Consider the following 23,528-nt stretch of genomic DNA (forward strand, 5'->3'; position numbering starts at 1 on the left):
TCCTCCTGCTCTATAACATAATACCTGCAGATTGTACTGTATTGTATATATCATCTGCTCAGCTCCTCCTGCTCTATAACTTGTTACCTGCAGATTGTACTGTATTGTATATATCATCTGCTCCGCTCCTCCTGCTCTATAACATAATACCTGCAGATTGTACTGTATTGTATATATCATCTGCTCAGCTACTCCTGCTCTATAACATGATACCTACAGATTGTACTGTATTGTATATATCATCTGCTCCGCTCCTCCTGCTCTATAACATGATACCTGCAGATTGTACTGTATTGTATATATCATCTGCTTAGCTCCTCCTGCTCTATAACATAATACCTGCAGATTGTACTGTATTGTATATATCATCTGCTCAGCTCCTCCTGCTCTATAACTTGTTACCTGCAGATTGTACTGTATTGTATATATCATCTGCTCAGCTCCTCCTGCTCTATAACATAATACCTGCAGATTGTACTGTATTGTATATATCATCTGCTCAGCTACTCCTGCTCTATAACATGATACCTACAGATTGTACTGTATTGTATATATCATCTGCTTAGCTCCTCCTGCTCTATAACATAATACATGCAGATTGTACTGTATTGTATATATCCTCTGCTCAGCTCCTCCTGCTCTATAACATGATACCTGCAGATTGTATTGTATTGTATATATCCTCTGCTCAGCTCCTCCTGCTCTATAACATGATACCTGCAGATTATACTGTATTGTATATATCATCTGCTCAGCTCCTCCTGCTCTATAACATGATACCTGCAGATTGTACTGTATTGTATATATCATCTGCTCAGCTCCTCCTGCTCTATAACATGATACCTGCAGATTATACTGTATTGTATATATCATCTGCTCAGCTCCTCCTGCTCTATAACATGATACCTGCAGATTGTACTGTATTGTATTGTATATATCCTCTGCTCAGCTCCTCCTGCTCTATAACATGATACCTGCAGATTATACTGTATTGTATATATCATCTGCTCAGCTCCTCCTGCTCTATAACATGATACCTGCAGATTGTACTGTATTGTATATATCATCTGCTCAGCTCCTCCTGCTCTATAACATGATACCTGCAGATTATACTGTATTGTATATATCATCTGCTCAGCTCCTCCTGCTCTATAACATGATACCTGCAGATTGTACTGTATTGTATATATCCTCTGCTCAGCTCCTCCTGCTCTATAACATAATACCTGCAGATTGTACTGTATTGTATATATCATCTGCTCAGCTCCTCCTGCTCTATAACATGTTACCTGCAGATTGTACTGTATTGTATATATCATCTGCTCAGCTCCTCCTGCTCTATAACATGATACCTGCAGATTGTATAGTATTGTATATATCATCTGCTCAGCTCCTCCCGCTCTATAACATGTTACCTGCAGATTGTACTGTATTGTATATATCATCTGCTCAGCTCCTCCTGCTCTATAACATGATACCTGCAGATTGTACTGTATTGTATATATCATCTGCTCAGCTCCTCCTGCTCTATAACATGATGTCTGTGGACTGCATTTCATTTTCAATGTGAAGGGTAAAAGGACAGTCATTTGGATAGGATCCTTATGTTCAGAATGTGGGTGCAGTCTTTAGTGCTCTTGAGAACCCCACATTATAAGAAATATGGTAATGACGCTCTACATATAAATTGTATATTACCTTTAGTTACATTCTGACCTTTTTTCTTTTCTCTTAATGGAAACAGATAATTCTGCAAACCAAGTATACAACTATCAGCCATGTGACCACCCAGATCATCCATGTGACAGCACTTGTCCCTGCATCATGACACAGAACTTCTGTGAAAAATTCTGTCAGTGCAACCCTGACTGTGAGTAATGGCAATTGCACTTGTAATGCCTTGAGCCTGCTGTTTAAAGGAGTAGTCTAGTCCAGACTATTCCTCCTCCGTTGTGCCCGGACTGGAAAAAAAAAAATGAAAATAAACTTTCACTCGCCTTCCTGCGTTCCCCCGTAACGCTGCTACAGCTGATCGGTCCTCCGGTCCCGTCTTCTGACTTATTCCCTGTGCACGAATCGTCACACGGCACTCAGCCGAGGCGGGACATCTCTGCGGCCGGTGATAGGCTGAGCGCTGTGTGACGATCCGTGCAAACAGAAGAAGACAGAGGACTGGACCGGAGCTGTAACGGCGCTTCGGGGGAACGCAGGAAGATGAGTGAAAGTTTTTTTTTTCAGCCTGAACGCAACGGAGGAGGAATAGTCTGGACTAGACTACTCCTTTAAAGGGGTACTCCAGTGGAAAACCTTCTTTTTTTTATTCAACTGGTGCCAGAAAGTTAAACAGATTTACAAATTACTTCTATAAAAAAAAAAATCTTAATCCTTCCAGTACTTATTAGCTGCTGAATACTACAGAGGAAATTCTTTTCTTTTTGGAACACAGTGCTCTCTGCTGACATCTCTGTCCATTTTGTAAGAACTGTCCAGAGTAGGAGAAAATCCCCATAGCAAACATATGCTACTCTGGACAGTTACTAAAATGGACAGAGATGTCAGCAGAGAGCACGGTGTTGCAAAAAGAAAATAATTTCCTCTGTAGTATTCAGCAGCTAATAAGTACTGGAAGGATTAAAAAATTTTAATAAACATAATTAACAAATCTGTTTAACTTTCAGGCACCAGTTGATATAAAAAAAATGAAAAGTTTTCCACCGGAGTACCCCTTTTAAGTTTCTGATAAGATTTATGAAGACTGTCTAAATTGGTTAGGGTGTCCATACACTCTGTTTGGCCGACAGGTGTTCCTCCTCATACACAAGGATAGTAAGGATGCTTATATGGCTCAATTATTTCTTATGTTTACATGGGAAGGTTTGCGGCAGACTGATGATGATGATCTTTGTTACCGCACAATCCCAGCCATCATCTGATGAACAAGCTTTTACTTGTTCGTCGTCAGATTACTGCAGAGTTTCCCAACCAGGGTGCCTCCAGGTGTTGCAAAACCACAACTCCCAGCGTGCCCGGACAGCCTTTGGCTGTCCGGGCATGCTGGGAGTTGTAGTTTTGCACTATCTGGAGGCCCCCTGGTTGGGAAACACTGCATTACTGGATCTTTTCAAAGCGACATCAATGGCCCATTCAGCTGATATTTACCTCAAGTGAAAGACCATAAAACATGATTTATTGTGGGGAGAGTTCACCCTTTACCTATACCTATAAAATCGGCAGGTTTAGCCAACTTTTTTTCTCTGAGTATTGGAGACCTTTAGTGACTATGCTAGAATTGTGCTAATTAATACAACCGAATATTGTAGATTATTGGACATTAAACATATATGTTTCGATGATCCTCATTTGCTTTATTACAGGTCAGAACCGCTTCCCTGGTTGCAGGTGTAAGACCCAATGTAACACCAAGCAATGCCCCTGTTATCTGGCTGTTCGGGAATGTGATCCCGATCTCTGTCTGACATGTGGTGCGGCAGAGCACTGGGACTCTAAAATTGTGTCTTGTAAAAACTGCAGCATCCAGCGCGGCTTAAAAAAGGCAAGTCAAATGTTGAGAGAGTGTCCACATGGTACAACTGTCTTACAGATTCACCATTCTAAGTATTCACGACCTTGTTGGTCATGGTAGGAACTTAAAGGGGTACTCCACTGGCCAGCGTCACGCCCCCTCTCATAGACTTGCATTGAGAGGGACGTGGTCGACCCCTGCAGCGCGCACACAGCGTTCGGAGCTAAATGTTCCAAATGCTGGCCAGTGGAGTACCCCTTTTAAGAGCCTAGAACTGAAGCCTCTCTATTAATTTTGTAGTTTTTGAGATCCCATAGGAATCTCCATAGGGAAGGATGTCAGGAAATTATTCTTTAATTTCTAATAATTTGTTTTCCCTGACAGAAACACAAAGTTGAGTGTTACTACCCTTATGAACAATCAGGACAGATTCATTTTTTGATCACCGTATATACTCGAGTATAAGCCGACCCCAATATAAGCCGAGGCCCCTAATTTCACCCCAAAAACCCAGGAAAAGTTATTGACTCGACTATAAGCCTAGGGTGGGAAATGCATCATTCCCCCCCCCCCTTCATCATCACCGCCTGTCAATCCCTTCATCAGTGGTCTTCAACCTGCGGACCTCCAGATGTTGCAAAACTACAACTCCCAGCATGCCGGGACAGCCATCGGCTGTCCGGGCATTCTGGGAGTTGTAGTTTTGAAACCTCTGGAGGTCCGCAGGTTGAAGACCACTGCGGCCTTAGTCATCATCCAGCCCCCCCACCCCCCGGACCATCTATGCTGCAGGGGCCGTCTGGTGGGGATGGTTAGTCGTTGCGGGCTGTCCATTTTCACCGGGGAGCCTCTTCTCCACGCTTCGGGCCTGCCTCGGACTAGTGACGTTGCCTTGATGACGACGCACAGGGACGTTCATGTGCAGCGTCCCTGTGCGTCGTCGTCAAGGCAACATCACTAGTCCAGGGCCGGGCCTGGAGCGGAGAAGAGGGCCCCCCGGTGAAAATGGACAGCCCGCAATGACTAACCATCCCCACCGGACGGTCCCTGCAGCATAGACGGCCCGGACCAGCTCACCCTAACTTCCCACTGATGGGAGGTGAGTACAAAAGGTGTGTGGGGGGGGGGATTGGATGATGACGAAAGCCGCGGTGGTCTTCAACCTGCGGACCTCCAGAGGTTTCAAAACTAGAACACCCAGAAAAATCGTGCTGAAAAACTCGGCTTATACTCGAGTATATACGGTAAGTAAATTAACAATTATATCCCAATTACCCCTCTATAAGAGCCCTCCCTCCCTCCACAAACTGTTCCGAACTCTGGAGCTGGGAGCTCGTGATGTCATAGCCCCGCCCCCTCACAATGTCATGCTCCTGCCCATAGACTTGCATTGAAGGGGCGGGGTGTGACTTCATGAGGGGGCGGGGCTATGACATCACGAGCTCCCGGCTTCAGCGTTCAGAACAGTTTGTTCCAACCACTGAGCAGCGGAGTACCCCTTTTAAGGATCCTAAGACACAGGACAAAAAAAACATAATGGTGTCTCAAACCAACCACCTGTACTTCTGTGCAAGGACAGAAAAAATGGCTCTTATAGAGGGCTAATTGGGACATAATTGTTAATTCTTAAAATAAATAAATAAATTTATCCTGATTTTTCACAGGGTCAGTAATACCCCACGTGTGCTGCTAGTTAGGAGGTAATGGAATTCTCTGTTGCGGAGATTATGGAGAGGTAATGTTGATTTTTTTATATGTATTTTGCTTCTGTAGCATTTGCTCTTGGCGCCCTCAGACGTTGCAGGATGGGGAACTTTCATAAAGGAATCTGTTCAGAAGAACGAGTTTATCTCTGAATATTGCGGAGAGGTCAGTAACCTAGCTGTACATAAGGGGACTATACACATAGGTAGAGATGAGCGAACTTACAGTAAATTTGATTCGTCACAAACTTCTCGGCTCGGCAGTTGATGACTTATCCTGCATAAATTAGTTCAGCTTTCAGGTGCTCCCGTGGGCTGGAAAAGGTGGATACAGTCCTAGGAGACTCTTTCCTAGGAATGTATCCACCTTTTCCAGCCCACCGGAGCACCGGAAAGTTGAACTAATTTATGCAGGATAAGTCGTCAACTGCCGAGCCGAGAAGTTCGTGACGAATCAAATTTACTGTAAGTTCGCTCATCTCTACACATAGGCCCTGATTTACTAAGAGTGTTGTGTAGGTTTCTTTGTGGGTTTTAATTCCCTACAATTTATTTTCCACGGTATTTACTAAGGTTTCCCTACATTTTCCACTTTTGCTACATTTTGCTTTTTTTTACACCTGCTCTGATCTGTGGGGTTTTCCTCAGCTCAAATCCACCACATTTTATGTGGAAACCTTAGTAAATATGTTGGGTTATTGTGAAAATGTCAGGAACACGCCCCTTTTTGGAGACTACGCCCCCTTTTCCCGACGGCCACGACCCTTTTCCAGGTTTTCTTAGCAATTCACACCACGTTTTTGCAATACAGTTCCCGTATATGTTTTCAATGTGAAAAGCGTACGGAACCATATTGAAAACCGTATGCATTGACATTGAAAACCGTATGCCAAACCATGCATCAGGTTGTGTCCGTTTTGCATCCTGTACGGTTTTGTCAGTTTTTTTTCCCGTGCCCAAAACTGTAGTCTACCACGGTTTTTGGTCCGGGTGAAAAACTGTATTAAACCATATACGTTTTTTAAAACATGGGAGTCAATGGGAACCGTACAGAACTGTATGTGCGTACGGTTCCATCCGGTTTTCACCATACGGTTTTTGACTTTGCCCAGTTTTTTTTCTTGGAATTTCAATCAAACAAGTGAAACTTTATTCATAATGGAGTGAAAAGTTAAAAACGTATACGTTTTTTTTCTTAAAAAAACGGATGCAACCGGACATCATTTTTCAAACCGTATACAGTTTTTAACCTTATACAGGTTAAAATTTGTACACACGTTTTGATACAGTTTAGTCCGGTTTTGAGGAATCCGTTTTTCATCAAAAACCTGATACGGAAACTGTATTGCAAAAACGTGGCGTGAATGCAGCCTTACTGTGGGTTTTTTCAATTCTTCGCAATGCACCAGAATCTGGGGCACAACCCGACCAAAACATGTCTGGTTTGCAATGGTAAATGAGGGCCATAGAATGATAATAATGATGTGCAATATTTTTTTATTTTTTATTTAGCTAATTTCTCAAGATGAAGCGGATCGAAGAGGAAAAGTCTATGATAAATACATGTCTAGCTTCCTGTTCAACCTTAACAATGGTAAGTTACGGGTTTAGAAATCTTATTCTGAGAACATGTTCACTAGGTAGGTAACATGAGAGTCAAAGAAAACTCGGCAACTCACCGCTGCTGCATAACGGTCTTGACTTTAATCCAAGAAATAAGTCGTGACTCACATCATGGCTGGGGAGGGAAAGGAGAGAGGCAGGGGGTACTCAAGAAGGCACGAAACTGCGCCGTTCCATGAGTACGCCCTGCCTCTATACTTTCCCTCTCCAGCCATGATGTGTGTCACGACTTATTTTTTGGATTAAAGGGTTATTCCAGGAAAAAACTTTATACAGTGGTCCCTCAAGTTACAATATTAATTGGTTCCAGGACGACCATTGTATGTTGAAACCATTGTATGTTGAGACCATAACTCTATGGAAACCTGGTAATTGGTTCTAAAGGCACCAAAATGTCATCCAAAAATAGTAAAAAGTGAGGATTAAAGAAAAATAAGTAGATAACTAATACAGATAAAGCAAATCCTTACATATAAATGTAGGAAAGATCTGCTGGGAGCTGTAAATCACTGTCTATGTCAGTGTTTCCCAAGCAGGGAGCCTCCAGCTGTTGCAAAACTACAACTCCTAGCAGGCCCGGACAGCCAAAGGCTGTCCGGGCATGCTGGAAGTTGTAGTTTTGCAACAGCTGGGGGCTCCCTGCTTGGGAAAAACTGGTCTATGTAGAGGACAGGAGCTTCTTCCAGGTCCTGTACAGCACAAGCAATGTCCTAAAAAAGTAACATGGAGTCGCCCTCACCTGGTGTCCAAAGGAGCAGGTAACCCTGGTACAGGTAAAGTGTACTCCCTGTACTGTAGGGGGTGCTACCAGACACCAGTCAGTGCATACACTTCAGTAATACAGGTGTTTTACCAGTAAATTGCCCATTCTGATTGATCAGTTCTTCCGGCCATTGACACGTTTCAAAGATCTGGACTGTCTGTAACATTGTATGTTGAGTCTGGTTTCAACTTACAATGGTCCAAAAAAGACAATTGTAAGTTGAAACTATTGTATGTTGAGGCCATTGTAAGTTGTAGGATCACTGTGTGTGTGTGTGTGTGTGTGTGTATATATATATATGTGTATATATATATATATATATATATATATATATATATATATATATATAATATTCGACTGGCTCCAGTAAATTTAACAGATTTATAAATTACTTTGATTAAAAATTTTTAATCCTTCCAATAATTGTCAGCTGCTGAAGTTGAGTTGTTCTTTTCTGTCTGGCAACAGTGCTCTCTGCTGACATCTCTGCTTGTCTCGGGAACTGCACAGAGTAGAAGAGGTTTGCTATGGGGATTTGCTTCTACTCTGGACAGTTCCATAGACAGGTGTCATCAGAGAGCACTTAGATAGAAAAGAACAACTGCACTTCAGCAGCTCATAAGTACTGAAAGGATTAAGATTTTTTTAATTGAAGTAATTTACAAACAAATCTGTTTAACTTTCTGGAGCCAATTGAGATATATATATATATATATATATGTTTTTTCCTGGATAACCCCTTTAAAGTCAAGTCCTATATGCAGCAGTTGTGAGTTGCCGAATTTTCTTTGATTCTCATGTTACCGATGTACGGACTCTCTTCGCTCTAAATGCCGCCAGGCTGTTAGTCTAAGACCCGGATTGCATGCTTCCTGTACTCATATGACAATATACGGAATCAGTAGTGCCGGTCCAGACCATATTCTATATAAGGGCGCATGCACACCACGTTTTTGCTATACAGTTCCCGTATACGGTTTCAAAGTAAAAACCACATAAAACCGTATAGAAAACCGTATGCATCGACTTAAAATTGTAAACCGTATGTCAAACGCATCATTAGGTTTAGTTCATTTTGCATCTTAAAAGGTTTTGTCTGTTTTTTTTTTCCCATACCCAAAACCGTAGCCTACCAGGTTTTTTGGTCCGGTCGAAAAAAAAATTTTTGACTTTGCACATTTGTTTTTTCTTGGAATTTCAATCAAAACAAGTGAAATTTTATTCATAATGGAGTGAAAAGTTAAAAACGTATATTGTTTTCTTCTTAAAAAACGGATGCAACCGGACATCATTTTTCAAACCGTATACGGGTTAAAATTTGTACACACGTTTTGATACAGTTTAATCCGGTTTTGAGGAATCCATTTTTTTCATCAAAAACCTGATACGAGAACTGTATTGCAAAAACGTGGTGTGAACCCAGCCTAAGCTATGTCCACTATGTAGGCTCCCAACGTATATGCTGAGCCTAGCCATAGTGCATACCTCTCCTTTAACTGAGCAGGAAAGGGCAATCTTCTGTACTTCCCTATACAGGGGGCAGCAGAGGGGTTCAATTTTGTACAAATCTGTTTTGGTGTACACAAAGAAGCTGTGTAATTACAATAATAACCCCCCCCCCCCCCCCTTCTCTAGAGTATTTTCCTCTTATACTTTCAAATCTATCTATATATATATATATATAATCTCAATGGGGGAGATTTATCAAAACCCGTCCAGAGGAAAAGCTGCTGAGTTGCCCATAGCAACCAATCAGATCGCTTCTTTCACTTTTGAAAAGGCCTGTGAAAAAGGAAAGTAGCGATCTGATTGGTTTCTATGGGCAACTCGGAAACTTTTCCTGTGGAAAATCTCCCCGTATGTATATATATGTGTGTGTGTGTATGTGTATGTATATATGTGTGTGTGTGTGTATATGTGTATGTATGTATGTATGTATGTATGTATGTATGTTCCAGCATCACGTCCAAACGGCTAAAGATATTAACATGAAACTTGGCCACATGTTACTTATATGTCAACAACAAACATAGAATAGGTGATTTAACCCTTACTCACCCCCATTTGCCAGGGGCGGGGCTTATGTTTAAAGTCCCATACAAGTCAATGGGAAATATATGTTACTGCATAACTTCCAAATGGCTGGAGATATTTCCAGAATACTTGGTCACATGTTACTTATATGTCCACTTAAAATATAGGATAGTTCATTTAACTGTTAACTACCCCCATTTGTGAGGGTCGGGGTTTTTGTTTAAAGTTCCATGCAAATCAATGGGAAATGTATGTTCCCACATAACTTCCGTACGGCTGGAGATATTTCAATACCTGGTACACATATCACGGGATATGAAGTCAAAAGCTTCCTCTGTTGATTTTCCTCCACAACAAGGATTAGAGTACTCAGCTAGTTATATAATAAATAAAGCGTTTTTTTCTTCTCCCCCATATCATTTATTAAAGGGGTACACCGCTGGAAAACATTTTTTTAATCATCTGGTGTTAGAAAGTTAAACAGATTTGTAAATTAGGAAAAAAAAAAAATATATATATAAAATATATTTAAAAAAACAGTCCTCTAAAGCACTAAGGGTATAGAAAAAGAAAATGAGTGAATAGAATGTGGATCCAATTATTTTAGTGAAAATAAAAGTGTTTATTATGTAGAACAATATAATATACAGCCAATCACCTAGCAGGGCCCTGGCAGGTGAAAGGCAATAAAATGTTAAAATATTAAGAAAAAATATAGCACAAAAATACAAAAGATAAATTAATATCCGCTGCAAAGATAAAAAGTCTCTTTTCAATGATCACAAGTCTCCTTGAGAAGAAATAGAAGCAAAATCCATCAATGCTGTATGCTAAAAATCACAAATATAGCGTGGATGCCGGGAGTGTCACAAGTATCATATAGTCTTGCAGAGACTCAATAGTAACACTTTATCAGGGGTAAATCAATTATAAGTCCTGCAACAGTGTTGTGGTCTTGGATACAGTAGCAAGTAAGCTGAATCGGTAAGTATAATTGTAGCGAATGTATCGCGGTGCACAGCACCACTCACCCTCCTCAACAGCCGCGATGGATGCAGTGCCTGTCTGTATTCCGGTCGGGGTGAGTGGCTCTCCGGGGGCTCAGAGAGTCCTGGGCTGGCACGGAGAGGCGTCTGGCCTAGCGGAGTAGTGTCCAGGAGTGGTGTCCAGGAGCTCTGCCGTCCGGGGCTGCGAATGAATAACCGACAACAGGTGCGTGTCCCAATGATGCGCTAGCAGTGCGCGCGTAATGGTGGTCCCGATACCGCAGGCATCCAGCAGTTGCAAGTTGGTAATTGAGCGGATAGGTTCTTTAAAGTGATATACACCTAATGTCTTTGTGCTTTACTCTGACTCTGACCTTGTCTAAAGCACAAAGACATTAGGTGTATATCACTTTAAAGAACCTATGCGCTCAATTACCAACTTGCAACTGCTGGATGCCTGCGGTATCGGGACCACCATTACGCGCGCACTGCTAGCGCATCATTGGGACACGCACCTGTTGTCGGTTATTCATTCGCAGCCCCGGACGGCAGAGCTCCTGGACACCACTCCTGGACACTACTCCGCTAGGCCAGACGCCTCTCCGTGCCAGCCCAGGACTCTCTGAGCCCCCGGAGAGCCACTCACCCCGACCGGAATACAGACAGGCACTGCATCCATCGCGGCTGTTGAGGAGGGTGAGTGGTGCTGTGCACCGCGATACATTCGCTACAATTATACTTACCGATTCAGCTTACTTGCTACTGTATCCAAGACCACAACACTGTTGCAGGACTTATAATTGATTTACCCCTGATAAAGTGTTACTATTGAGTCTCTGCAAGACTATATGATACTTGTGACACTCCCGGCATCCACGCTATATTTGTGATTTTTAGCATACAGCATTGATGGATTTTGCTTCTATTTTTTCTCAAGGAGACTTGTGATCATTGAAAAGAGACTTTTTATCTTTGCAGCGGATATTAATTTATCTTTTGTATTTTTGTGCTATATTTTTTATTAATATTTTAAAATTTTATTGCCTTTCACCTGCCAGGGCCCTGCTAGGTGATTGGCTGTATATTATATTGTTCTACATAATAAACACTATTTTATTTTCACTAAAATAATTGGATCCACATTCTATTCACTCATTTTCTTTTTCTATACCCTTAGTGCTTTAGAGGACTGTTTTTTTATATATTTTATATATATATATATATATATATATATATATATTTCCTATATTGGATTAGGCCCCTTGGGTGGGGGTATCACCTTTAACCTCAAGCACTATACTCTCTCTATATCATAAGTGAGCTACACATTATTATCTTTTCCTTATCCAGATTAGTAAATTACTTCTATTTAAAAATTGTAATCCTTCCAGTACTTATCAGCTGCTGTATGATCCACAGGAAGTTCTTGTCCTTTTGAATTTCCTTTCTGTCTGACCACAGTGCTCTCTGCTGACACCTCTGTCCGTGTCAGGAACTGTCCAGAGCAGGAGAGGTTTGCTATGGGGATTTGCTCCTGCTCTGGACAGTTCCTGACATGAACAGAGGTGTCAGCAGAGAGCACTGTGGTCAGACAGAAAGGAAATTCAAAAAGAGAAGAAATTCCTGTGGATCATACAGCAGCTAAGTACTGGAAGGATTGATTTTTTAATAGAAGTAATTTACAAATCTGTCTACCTTTCTTAGCGCCAGTTGATTTAAAAGAAAATATTTTCCAGTGGAGTACCCCTTTAAAACACTAATTTGGCACGTGAGGCTCTTTTGTGTTTACTGCACCACAATGGGGAAGTAAATGAAGTTATTTTTCTCGCCGTTTTCCTATGCTTATGTCGTGTACTTTCCCCACAATTATCAATAAGTTGCATGTTATTCATAAATAGCTTAGATCTAAGTAAGTTTCGAAGTGTAGTCTGGGCTGGAGTGAGACTACGCAACATTTTTAATTGTCTCAATTGACAAAGCGGCTGCCAATGTATAAGTGAAAGCTCGTTTGACTTCTTCATTAAAAAAAATGTAGATGTAAGAGTTGCAAATTTTTTGTGCAATTCGCCCATTTAGCACCAAAAAATAAATAAATAAAAATAAAAGGTAAAACCAATGATGAATTTCTCCATAATCTTTTTTTTACTTTGTCTTTTTCTCTGGACAGATTTTGTTGTGGACGCCACAAGAAAAGGAAACAAAATCCGATTTGCAAACCACTCCGTGAATCCTAATTGTTATGCTAAAGGTGAGTATTTTCACTGGATAGTGAGCGTAACAGAACGAAGCAGCTTTAAGTGGTTCTCCGCTGGAAAACATTTTTTTTTTTTTTTTTAAATCAACGGTTGCCAGAAAGGTAAACAGATTTGTAAATTACTTCTATTATAACGTCTTAATCTTAATCCTTCCAGTACTTATCAGCTGCTGTTATGATCCACAGGAAGTTCTTTTCTTTTTGAATTTCCATTCTGTTTGACCACAGTGCTCTCTGCTGACACCTCTGTCCATTTTAGAAACTGTCCAGAGTAGGGGCAAATCCCCATAGAAAACCTCTCCTGCTCTGGATAGTTCCTAAAATGGACAGAGGTGTCAGCAGAGAGCACTGTGGTCAGGCAGAAAGGAAATTCAAAAGGAAAAGAACTTCCTGTGGATCATAACAGCAGCTGATAAGTACTGGAAGGAATAAGATTTTTTAATAGAAGTCATTTACAAATCTGTTTTAACTTTCTGGCACTGGTTGATAAAAAATAAAAAAATTTCCAGCGGAGTGGAGGTCATTGTACACTTATGTTTGTCCAGCGATCAGCTTAATTAATATTTTAAGTAAAATAATAATTGTATTTATTTTAATATTTTAATTATTTTGATATTAATATAATTAAGTACATCTAATTTTTGTGTCTAGCACATTATTTTATTTTTTTATTACACTTTTGATTTAGCTCACTAGTCTGAATTCCTCTCAAAGGGAGGGGGTGTGGCCTCACTGTGCATGTCTCCGCCCCCTCCCTCAGTATGCTGTCTGCTCACATCTCCCCTAGCATTAGCAAAACTACAACTCCCAGCTTGTCCTCACTGACAGTAGCGGGACACAAGATGACAGTGGGAGGATTTTTCCTCCAGGTGTGAGCCCTGCACTCACAGCTGTCAATCAAGGAAGTGTGTCCATGACATAGGTGATGACTCATGGACACAGCAGGACTGGTTTGTATCCCGGGGGTGGGGGGGGGGGGGGGGGGTGGGGGGGGGGGGTAGTTGTTTGACTGGCTTTTTTTTTAGTATGAAATACTGAAAATTTTCTAATGAAAGCAATTGCAAAACCTATTGGTTATACATTCTTTACAACCTATCAAAAGTTTTTGTATCTGACAGTGCCCATTTAACTATAAATAGTGAAAAGTTTGTACTACTAATGTGTAACTCGTGTATGTTATGTCTTGCAGTGGTTATGGTAAATGGAGACCACCGCATCGGAATATTTGCCAAACGTGCAATCCAGGCCGGAGAAGAATTATTCTTTAACTATCGGTGAGAATTGGCATTTCATGGACTTATACATTAATATGAAAAATAGAAAAACAGACAGACCGATGCGCATCTAAGCGTAATTAACCTTCTTAAAGGAGATGGAGTAAGAAATAGGTATAAATGTGCTCACCTATATGTGTTGCGCTATGAGCACAACACCACAGCTCGCTTCATTCCACAGTGAGTGGTATATGGAGGAGTGCAGCCTGCACTCATCCCGTGTCCAGCAGGTAATTTCACATAGTGGAAGGTGGTCTCCCGGTAAGTGAGTGCAGTCAGTGGCGCTCTCCTCCCAGTATGGAAGGGTTGTAAATAATTTCTGGCAGGGTGCGGACTTGATAAAATAACAGTTTATTTTACAATTTATTTATTTTAAACTTTTTTAACTTTTAAAATTTTATCAAGTCCGTACCTTGCCGGGTATTATTTACAACCCTTCCATACTGGGAGGAGAGCGCCGCTGACTGCTCTCACTTTCCGGGAGACCTTCTTCCACTATCTAAAATGGACCTATACATGAAGCATTAAGATGTAATGGGGCAAAGCATCAGCATGTGTATAGGCTTGTGACAGTCTCACACCTCGCTCTCGAAAAACTTAAAGGGGTACTCCGGCCCTAAGACATCTTATCTTAGGGGATAAGATGTCTGATCGTGGGGGTCCCGCCGCTGGGGAGCTGCACACAGCGCTGCAGCCACGGAGTCTGCCGAATCACGACTACGGGGTCGGAGTATCATGACGTCACGCCCTGCCCCCCGCAATGCAAGTCAATGGGAGGGGTCGTGATGTGCCACTCTCAGGGAGAGTCATGGCTCCATACAGGAGATTGTGGGGGGGGGGGGGGTGTTAGCGGTCGGACCCCTCCCCCCCATGATCTAAAATTTATGCCCTTGAGGTGTTTTCTGTAATTTTTAAGTATGAGACATCTGCTTAAATCCGGCAGACACATATCACAGACATGGAGAATAGGTACTATATGACTTATATCATTTTGTATCACTGCCACACGTTGCCATATCTTTACTAGCACAGTAATAATGTCTGCATGGAATAAGGCTGCATTCACATAACGTTTTGTAGTTACGGTGACCGGATCCGGCTGGGGAGTATGAAAACCGGGTGCTCCGGTATCCCAATCCATATCTCATCCATGTGAAGGAGCCAAGTAAGATGGTGACTCCGGTCGGCTCATTTTTTTTTCACCGTATCCATTTTTCTGACCGGACTGAAAACCGTGGTATGGTTTTCAGTCCAGAGAGAAAACTATACGGGGCAAAAATGAGCCGACCGGAGTCACTATCTGACTCCACTCTGCTTATTCACATGTGATTGAGATGGGGGTCGGGTCCGGCTGGGATACGGGAGCGCAACCGTAACTCAGTTCAGGTTTCTAAAGGAATCGAAGGGGGGGGGGGGGGGGGGGAGTTAAAGGGGTTCTCCACTGCCCTGCCTTCCGGAGCTCTGCTCGCAGCGTCCGGAAGTTTATTACCCCAAACGCTGTGTGCGGGCTTCCGTGTTCGAGGCCGCCCCCTCGTGACGTCACGCCCGACCCCCTCAACGAAAGTCTATGGGAAGGGGGCGTGACCGCGGTCACGCCCCCTTCCCATAGACTTTCGTTGAGGGGGCGTCATCCTGGCACTTTATATACTGATGTGCAAATATTTAGCTCAAACACCTTTTACTCTTCTGTTTTGCAGATACAGCCTGGCAGATGCTTTGAAATATGTGGGAATAGAAAGAGAGACGGACATCATCTGATGCCTTCCCAGCCTCGTCATTGGACATTGTAACAGTCCGGGGGAATAACCTGAACTTGTCTGCTTGTCCTGACTGACACTTTATTGTGAAATATTTCTCCTTTTTGTGAATGTATTGGTAAGACGGAAGGGTTTCACCACACTGGCATACATTAGGTGCAGGTCTCGAGGCGATCCCGGTGTATGTGACGTTACCGACATGATGATCAGTCTCCTATCCTAGCTGTGTCTATGGGCAATAGTGATTGGTCTGAACATTTCTTAGATGCTCATTTACCTTTTGTGTTTAAAGGAGTACTCCAGTGTAGGAATACTAATCCCCTTATCTAAAGGATAGGGGATAAGTGTCTGATCGCGAAGCAGGGAACGGGGTGCGGTGCAATCTCATTCATGACACCCTGACTTCTCCCCAGGAAGAGAGCAGGTCAACCCCCGACCCAAGCAGCGGCCGACGCTCTCCTCCATGTATTTCTACGGGAGAGCCGGAGATACCTGAACGCCGTATCTGTGGCTCTCCCATAGAGATACATGGAGGAGGCATGTCGGCCACCGCTTTGTGCGGGAGTCGAAATTTCCTGTTTTTTTGGGGAGAGCCAGGGTACTGTGCATTAGATCGCGATAAGACACTTATCCCCTATCCTTTGATTAGGGGATAAGTGTTCCTGCAGCGGAGTACTCCTTTAATGTATGGCTTGTCGTTGGTCACGTACAATCTAAAGCACAAACTCTACAAAATGAATCTGTGTTTCAGTTTCCAAAGTGAAGTAATATTCCAGGGACTGTCTTCAGATACATAATTTTATGTATAAAAAAATGAAACAAAACTTAATACTCACTTGCCCTGATCCCTCTGCTGCCAACGTGGTCCCGGCTATCAGCACTTCCTAGTATCAGTCTTGGCACAAGAAAGTGACCGCTCATGATGTGATTGGCTAAGCAGGCATATCCATGTGTAGACACTGAACCAAAGAAGCACTAACAACCGTGACAGGTACCATCAGAATGACGTCAGCAAGGGGATCAGGGAACATGAGTATGTCTTTTTTTTTTTGTCCCTGGAAAATGGACCTGTCAAAAAGCACAAAGTGGAACCATCCATTCTATGGGCCGTACCAATATGCTTCCTATTATTTTCCAGGAACCTTTGATGTCAATGTAGCACTTATCACTGTTTCTGTAGTTTATTGTGCTACATAATCGAAATCTGCTTCCTCCACATAAAAGATAAGCAAATTTAAAGGGGTACTCCACTCCACTAAATGTTCCGAATGCTGGTGCGGGCTTCAAGTGTCACCACGCCCCCTTCGTGACTTCACACTCCGCCCTTCGTGACATCCCACCCCCTCAATGCAAGTCTATGGGAAGGGCGTGGCAACCCCCGAAGCCCACACCAGCATTCGGAACTAAATGTTCCGAACGCTGGGGAGTGGATTACCCCTTTAAGGTTAACCCCATTACAGAGTGTGATGGCGATGCAGCAGGATGTTAAAGGGGTTATATCACTTGACAACTTATGCCCTTTCACAGGTTAGGTTAGTGTTTTTACCAACCAGGGTGCCTCCAGCTGTTGCAAAACTTCAACTCCCAGCATGCCTGGACAGCCTTCGGCTGTCCAGGCATGCTGGGAGTTGTAGTTTTGGTAGTTTTGCAACAGCTGGGGGCACCCTGGTTGGGAAATGCTATCTTACAGGGTGGATACTCCTTTTTCTTTGCACTCTTTATGTGGTTATGTACACTCACTTCTATATTCTGTATGGGTTTTATGTGTATTAATGTCAATTGTACAGATATTATTTCTACAGTTATATTTATAGATGTTATCCCTGTTGTAAATTGAAAATTATATGTGACATCACCAGGAAGAGATATAAGGGGGTTATCCAGTTATTTAAAAATGTATCCCCTTATCCACAGGATAGGGGAATAAGTGTCTGAGCGCTTGGGGTGGATTAGACCGCTGCTGCCCCCATCTTCTGTCTGTGATTGGCCGATCGGCCTCAGTCTGTGATTGGCCGATCGGCCTCAGTCTGTGATTGGCCGATCGGCCTCAGTCTGTGATTGGCCGATCGGCCTCAGTCTGTGATTGGCCGATCGGCCTCAGTCTGTGATTGGCCGATCAGGCTGTCACTGCTGAGACTAGTTTGCCTAAGAAAATAGGGGTCGGGGAGATTCAGGCACCCTTTAGGAGATTGATCACAGGGGGTCCTGATCCCCCCCCCCCTTCACAGACAATTGTTTCCTATCCTGTTGATAGTGGATAAGTTTAAAAAAATAAAATAACTGGATAACATTTCCTTAAATATTACAATGATTCATTATGGACACAGTTACAGTTCATGCAGATATTCTAAATACAGGATTTAATGTACTATTACAATATACTATATAAACACGAACGCACGCGCATCATGCGGCTTGTAATTGCATTATAAACATTGGTGCCTCTTACCATTGCAAAACATTTTACAGTTTATATATGGATATTGATTATGAAAGGGGTATTCCAAGAATTTATTTATATATATATATATATATTATCTGCTCTGGAAAGTTAAACAGATTTGTAAATTACTTCTATTAAAAAAATCTTGATCCTTCCAGTAGTTATCAGATGCTGAAGTTGAGTTGTTGTTTTCTTTCTGACAACAGTGCTCTCTGCTGACACCCCTGCTTGTAATAGGAACTGTCCAGAGCAGGAGAGGTTTGCTATGGGAATTTGCTCCTACTCTGGACAGTTCCTGAGACAAGCAGAGGTGTCAGCAGAGAGCACTGTGATCAGACAGAAAAGAACAACTCAACTTCAGCAGCTGATAACTACTGGAATGAGTAAGATTTTTTTAATATAAGTAATTTACAAATCAGTTTAACTTTCTGGAGCCAATTGATATATATGAAAAAAAATCCTGGAATATCCCTTTAAGTGTGTGTATAGAGCCTGTTCTCTCTTGGCATTCAGAGCTGTAATCTCTTAGCATCGTTTCCTGACTCCATGTCGGCACAGAGTTTGCTTTAAAGGGGTATTTTTTTATTTTTTTTAAATCAACTGGTGCCAGAAAGGTAAACAGATTTGTAGATGACTTCTATTTAAAAATCTTAATCCTTCTAGTACTTATCAGCTTCTATTTGCTCAACAGGAAGTTCTTTTCTTTTTGAATTTCCTTTCTGCCTGACCACAGTGCTCTCTGCTGACCTCTCTGTTCATTTTAGGAACTGTCCAGAGTAGGAGTAAATCTCCATAGCAAACCTCTCCTGCTCTGGACAGTTCCTAAAATGGAGAGAGGTGTCAGCAGAGAGGACTGTGGTCAGACAGAAAGGAAATTCAAAAAGAAAATAACTTCCTGTGGAGCATACAGCAGCTGATAAGTCCTGGAAGGATTAAGATTTTTTCAATAGAAGTAATTTACAGATCTTTTTATCTTTCTGGCACCAGTTGATTAAAAAAAAAAAATTTCCAGGGGAGTACCCCTTTTAGCTCCCGTCGCTTTAGCAGACTGACTGACTGGGACGACGAGCACAACAGCAGTGGGAACAAGCCCTAAACTCTATGCAAACATTGAACCAGCAGGCTGGTCTCCAGAATTTTGGGTTATTATGCTGGTTATTCACTAAGGATCAGTGGCATTGCAAATCTATTGAATGTTTTCAGAAATATATAAACTGTAAAATAACGCTCAACTTGCGCTTATAAACTCCTACAGGAAGTGGCAGCATGGATATTATAATGGCGACGCTCTTGCACTCCTTGCATGCCGCATATACTTAGGAACTGCAGAGAATAAATCTTACTGTGACTGTACAGACAAGCATTTACCTATGTGATGTAGACAACGTTGGTTTTCATGCCTTAAATGAGTTCTCTAAGCTAAAACTTTTAACCCCCGCTGTGCCCGGGCTGTAAAACTATACATAATAAACTTTCACTTACCTGCCTACGATCCCCCGTGGTTCCGATATCGCCGTCCCGTTTTCCGGTCCCGGTCTCTTCCACTTTCTGCGGGTCGGCGACTTCACTCTGCGCTCAGCCTATCAGTGGCCGCAGCAATGTCCCGTCGCAGCCGCTGATAGGCTGAGCGCAGAGTGAAGTCACCGACCCACAGGAAGAGGAAGCTGACAGGGCCTGGAGCACGGGCGGCGATATCGGAACAACGGGGCATCGTAGGCAGGTAAGTGAAAGTTTATTATGTATAGTTTTACAGCCCGGGCACAGCGGGGGATAAAAGATTTCAGTTGGAGAACTCCTTTAATACAGACTTTACGTATATTGTGTTACTGTATAGTTATGTTACATGTTATGTTTAACAATGGTTTGTTGTAAACATAGAAACTCAGTAGCACATAGTGACTGTCTTCTATAAGGTATTTAAAGGGGTACTCCAGTGGAAAACTTTATTTTATTTATTTTTTTTAAATCAACTGGTGCCAGAAAGTTATCCAGATTTGTAAATTATGTCTATTAAAAAATCTTCATCCTTCCAGTACTTATTAGCTATTGAATACTACAGAGGAAATTCTTTTCTTTTTAGAACACAGTGCTCTCTGCTGACATCACGAGCACAGTGCTCTCTGCTGACACCTCTGTCCATTTTAGGAACTGTCCAGAGCAGCATATGTTTGCAATGCGGATTTTCTCCTACTCTGGACAGTTCTTATAATGGACAGAGGTGTCAGCAGAGAGCACTGTGCTCGTGATGTCAGCAGAGAGCTCTGTGTTCCAAAAAGAAAAGAATTTCCTCTGTAGTATTCAGCAGCTAATAAGTACTGGAAGGATGAAGTTTTTTTTAGTAGAAGTAATTTACAAATCTGATTAACTTTCTGGCACCAGTTGATGTAAAAAAAAAAAAAAAAAAAAGTTTTCCACTGGAGTACCCCTTTAAAGGGGTATTCCGGCTTAATACATGTTATCCCGTATCCAAAGGATAGGGAATAAGATGGTATGATCGGTGCAGCCCCTGGCATTCTGTGTCGGGCGCTGCCTTCGAGACGGGGACGTGACATCATGGCCACACCCCTAATGACGTCACGCCACGCCCCCTCCATTCATGTCTATGGATCAAAGGGCAGAGGCATCTACCAGACACTTTGGGGCTGTATACGGAGTCCTTATATGACAGGCATGTTAGCATCACGCCCGGTAGGTTTTATATCGTGCCGTTACTATTATCCTTTTGCATCTTGTACCTATTGCTCTGTTGTTATTGGCCTTGTACCTATATTTTGTGATATTTGTGATCACAAACATCAGCTTTACTCCGTTCATAAAACAAGCGTCTACTGCGCTGACACCAAGACTGTTAACCAACTTATGTGAATCTTTGTAACCTGTCACCTATCTCCTAATACAAAATCCCCAAGTTATTGTTTGATGAAGCAATAATTGACTGTAAATGTGTCATGATCTCTCATTTTATGTCAGTGGAGGCAGCCATTTGTAGGCAGAGTGATTGTTAGCTTGTCACTATAAGTGGGCTCTATTCTGGAGGGAGGATTCCCAATCTTAGAAACCTAATACCAGCATGTAAAGATAGGACCTCCTGTTGTCACTTACCTCCGTGCATAGAAGGGTTTACTTGTAGAAAGTATTTTTTGCGCTTCAGAGGTATCACCTACCTGTTCGGGAGGATGCAAATAGTTTGCCGTTCACATTTTCCTACAAAGAAGGATTAAAGGTTGGAATCTGTCATCTGTATTTACTGCTAAGAGCTGTAGAAGGAGTTTAAAAGCAATCTGAACCTTTTCTGGAGATGATGGTGGTTGCAGAAATAGTTTCTGAGCCAAGTGTCAAGAAGGCGGGGCCATGCACCTAAGGTGCCACAATCTGGCATGCCTCCTTGCTCGCCTTCACCTTCCAGCCACTCATTGACTAATGTACAGAGCCCTGGATGTCAATCAAGGAGAGTCTGGAAGGTGTGTCTAGCTCCGCCTCCTTGCCACTAAGCTGAGAAATAGAAAAGTGATGAGTTTGGAAACCACTATCAGCTCTTCGTCATCTGTATTTACTACTAAGAGCTATGGCCACAGATAGGGTATAAGAGCAATCTGTACCTTTCCTGGAGCGGATAGTGGTTGACAAACTCATCACTTTTCTATTTCTCAGCTTAGTGGCAAGGAGGCGGAGCTAGACTGCTCAAGTGCCACAGTCTGGCACACCTCCCTGCCCCTACTTAATTAATGTACAGAGCTCTGTATGTCAGTTAAGGAGGGGTTGGGAGGTGAAGGCGAGCAAGGAGGCATGCCAGATTGTGGCAATTGGGCTTCTTGGTCCCGCCTCCTGGACACTTGGTTCAGAAAAATTTCTGCAACCATCATCGGCTTTGGCTTTTATACACTAGCAGCATCTGCAGCTCTTAGCGGCAAATACAGCTGACAGATTCTCCGTAACCTGACCATATGGGAGGTCCTGGGATGTCGTCCTCTAATCAGATGTGTAAGGTTGGCAATAGTTGTGGCCACTTCCATTGTGACACATTGTGGTACATCATATAGTTATTGTAAATACATTTCATAGAAATAGGGAGATAAATAATCTCTAATAAAGAGGGTCTCAGTATCTTTAGATACTCGGCACCTCCTGCTGTTGAAGTTTATATTTTTGTCTTGTTCTTGGTTAGTGTTGAGCGAATCTACAGTTCGCACAAAGAATTTGCGTTTGGATATTCTGGGTAGAATACACTTTGCAGCAGTTCCCATTGCTGTCAATGGGATTTTGGGTGGAAATTCTTAGTGTTTACTTACCCTAAGGCTGGGTTCACACACTGCGGAATCTCTGCCGAAGATCCCGCGGGTGGCGCTAGGACCGTGCAGACTCCTTTGCCGCCCCTATAGGCGTCAAGGTGTTTCTGAACAGATCTGCTGAAAGATCCGCTCAAAAATGCATTGCCTTCTATAGGAACGGCACTGCGGTGCTTGCGCCGTCCGCGGGACCTCAGGCGGAAATTCTGTCCTAAAACTCTGCCGTGGAAACCCTGCCTTAAAGGGGTACTGCGCCCTAGACATCTTTGGATAGGGGATAAGATGTCTGATCACGGGGGTCCTGCCGCTGGGGACCCCCACGATCTCTGCTGCGGCACCCCAGACATCCGATGCATGGAGCGAACTTCGCACCTTGCCGGGTGATTGGCGATGCGGAGGCTCGTGACGTCACAGCCATGCCCTCTCAATGCAAGTCTATGGGAGGCATGCCCTCTCAATGCAAGTCTCTGGGAGGCATGCCCTCTCAAGTCTATGGGAGGCATGCCCTCTCAATGCAAGTCTATGGGAGGCATGCCCTCTCAATGCAAGTCTATGGGAGGGGGCGTGACAGCCGTCACGCCCCCTCCCATAGACTTGCATTGAGGGGGCGTGGCCATGATATCACGAGCCTCCGGCGCTGAACCCGACGCTCTAAACGAAGGCCGGGTGCAGCACGAAGATCGCACGGGTCCCCAGCAGCAGGGCCCCCGCGATCAGACATCTTATCCCCTATCCTTTGGATAGGGGATAAGATGTCTAGGGGCGGAGTACCCCTTTAATGAATCAAAGGCCGATCTATTATATTTGGGTTTGGAAAATCTTACTGTAGATTCGCTCAACTCTCGTCCTGATTCTTGAATTTGTAAACCTAGTATGTGTTTA

General features: G+C 42.8%; 1 protein-coding gene across 4 annotated transcripts in view; it reads left to right on the forward strand.

The window, feature by feature from the left end:
- Positions 1-18,501, forward strand: part of EZH1 (enhancer of zeste 1 polycomb repressive complex 2 subunit) — a 98,818-nt gene extending 80,317 nt beyond the window's left edge. For 3 of the 4 annotated variants that reach the window (XM_056547753.1, XM_056547755.1, XM_056547754.1), the window contains exons 18-24: positions 1,745-1,870; positions 3,375-3,553; positions 5,297-5,392; positions 6,739-6,820; positions 12,800-12,880; positions 14,076-14,160; positions 15,858-18,501. In XM_056547753.1, coding sequence (XP_056403728.1) covers positions 1,745-1,870; positions 3,375-3,553; positions 5,297-5,392; positions 6,739-6,820; positions 12,800-12,880; positions 14,076-14,160; positions 15,858-15,918 — 710 coding nt within the window. In that variant the 3' untranslated portion in view covers positions 15,919-18,501. The remainder of the gene's footprint in view (positions 1-1,744; positions 1,871-3,374; positions 3,554-5,296; positions 5,393-6,738; positions 6,821-12,799; positions 12,881-14,075; positions 14,161-15,857) is intronic. The other variant, XM_056547756.1, reaches the window with a different exon arrangement.
- Positions 18,502-23,528: the final 5,027 nt, after the last annotated feature.

Source organism: Hyla sarda, chromosome 12 (assembly GCF_029499605.1).
Source record: "Hyla sarda isolate aHylSar1 chromosome 12, aHylSar1.hap1, whole genome shotgun sequence".
Lineage (NCBI taxonomy): Eukaryota > Metazoa > Chordata > Amphibia > Anura > Hylidae > Hyla > Hyla sarda.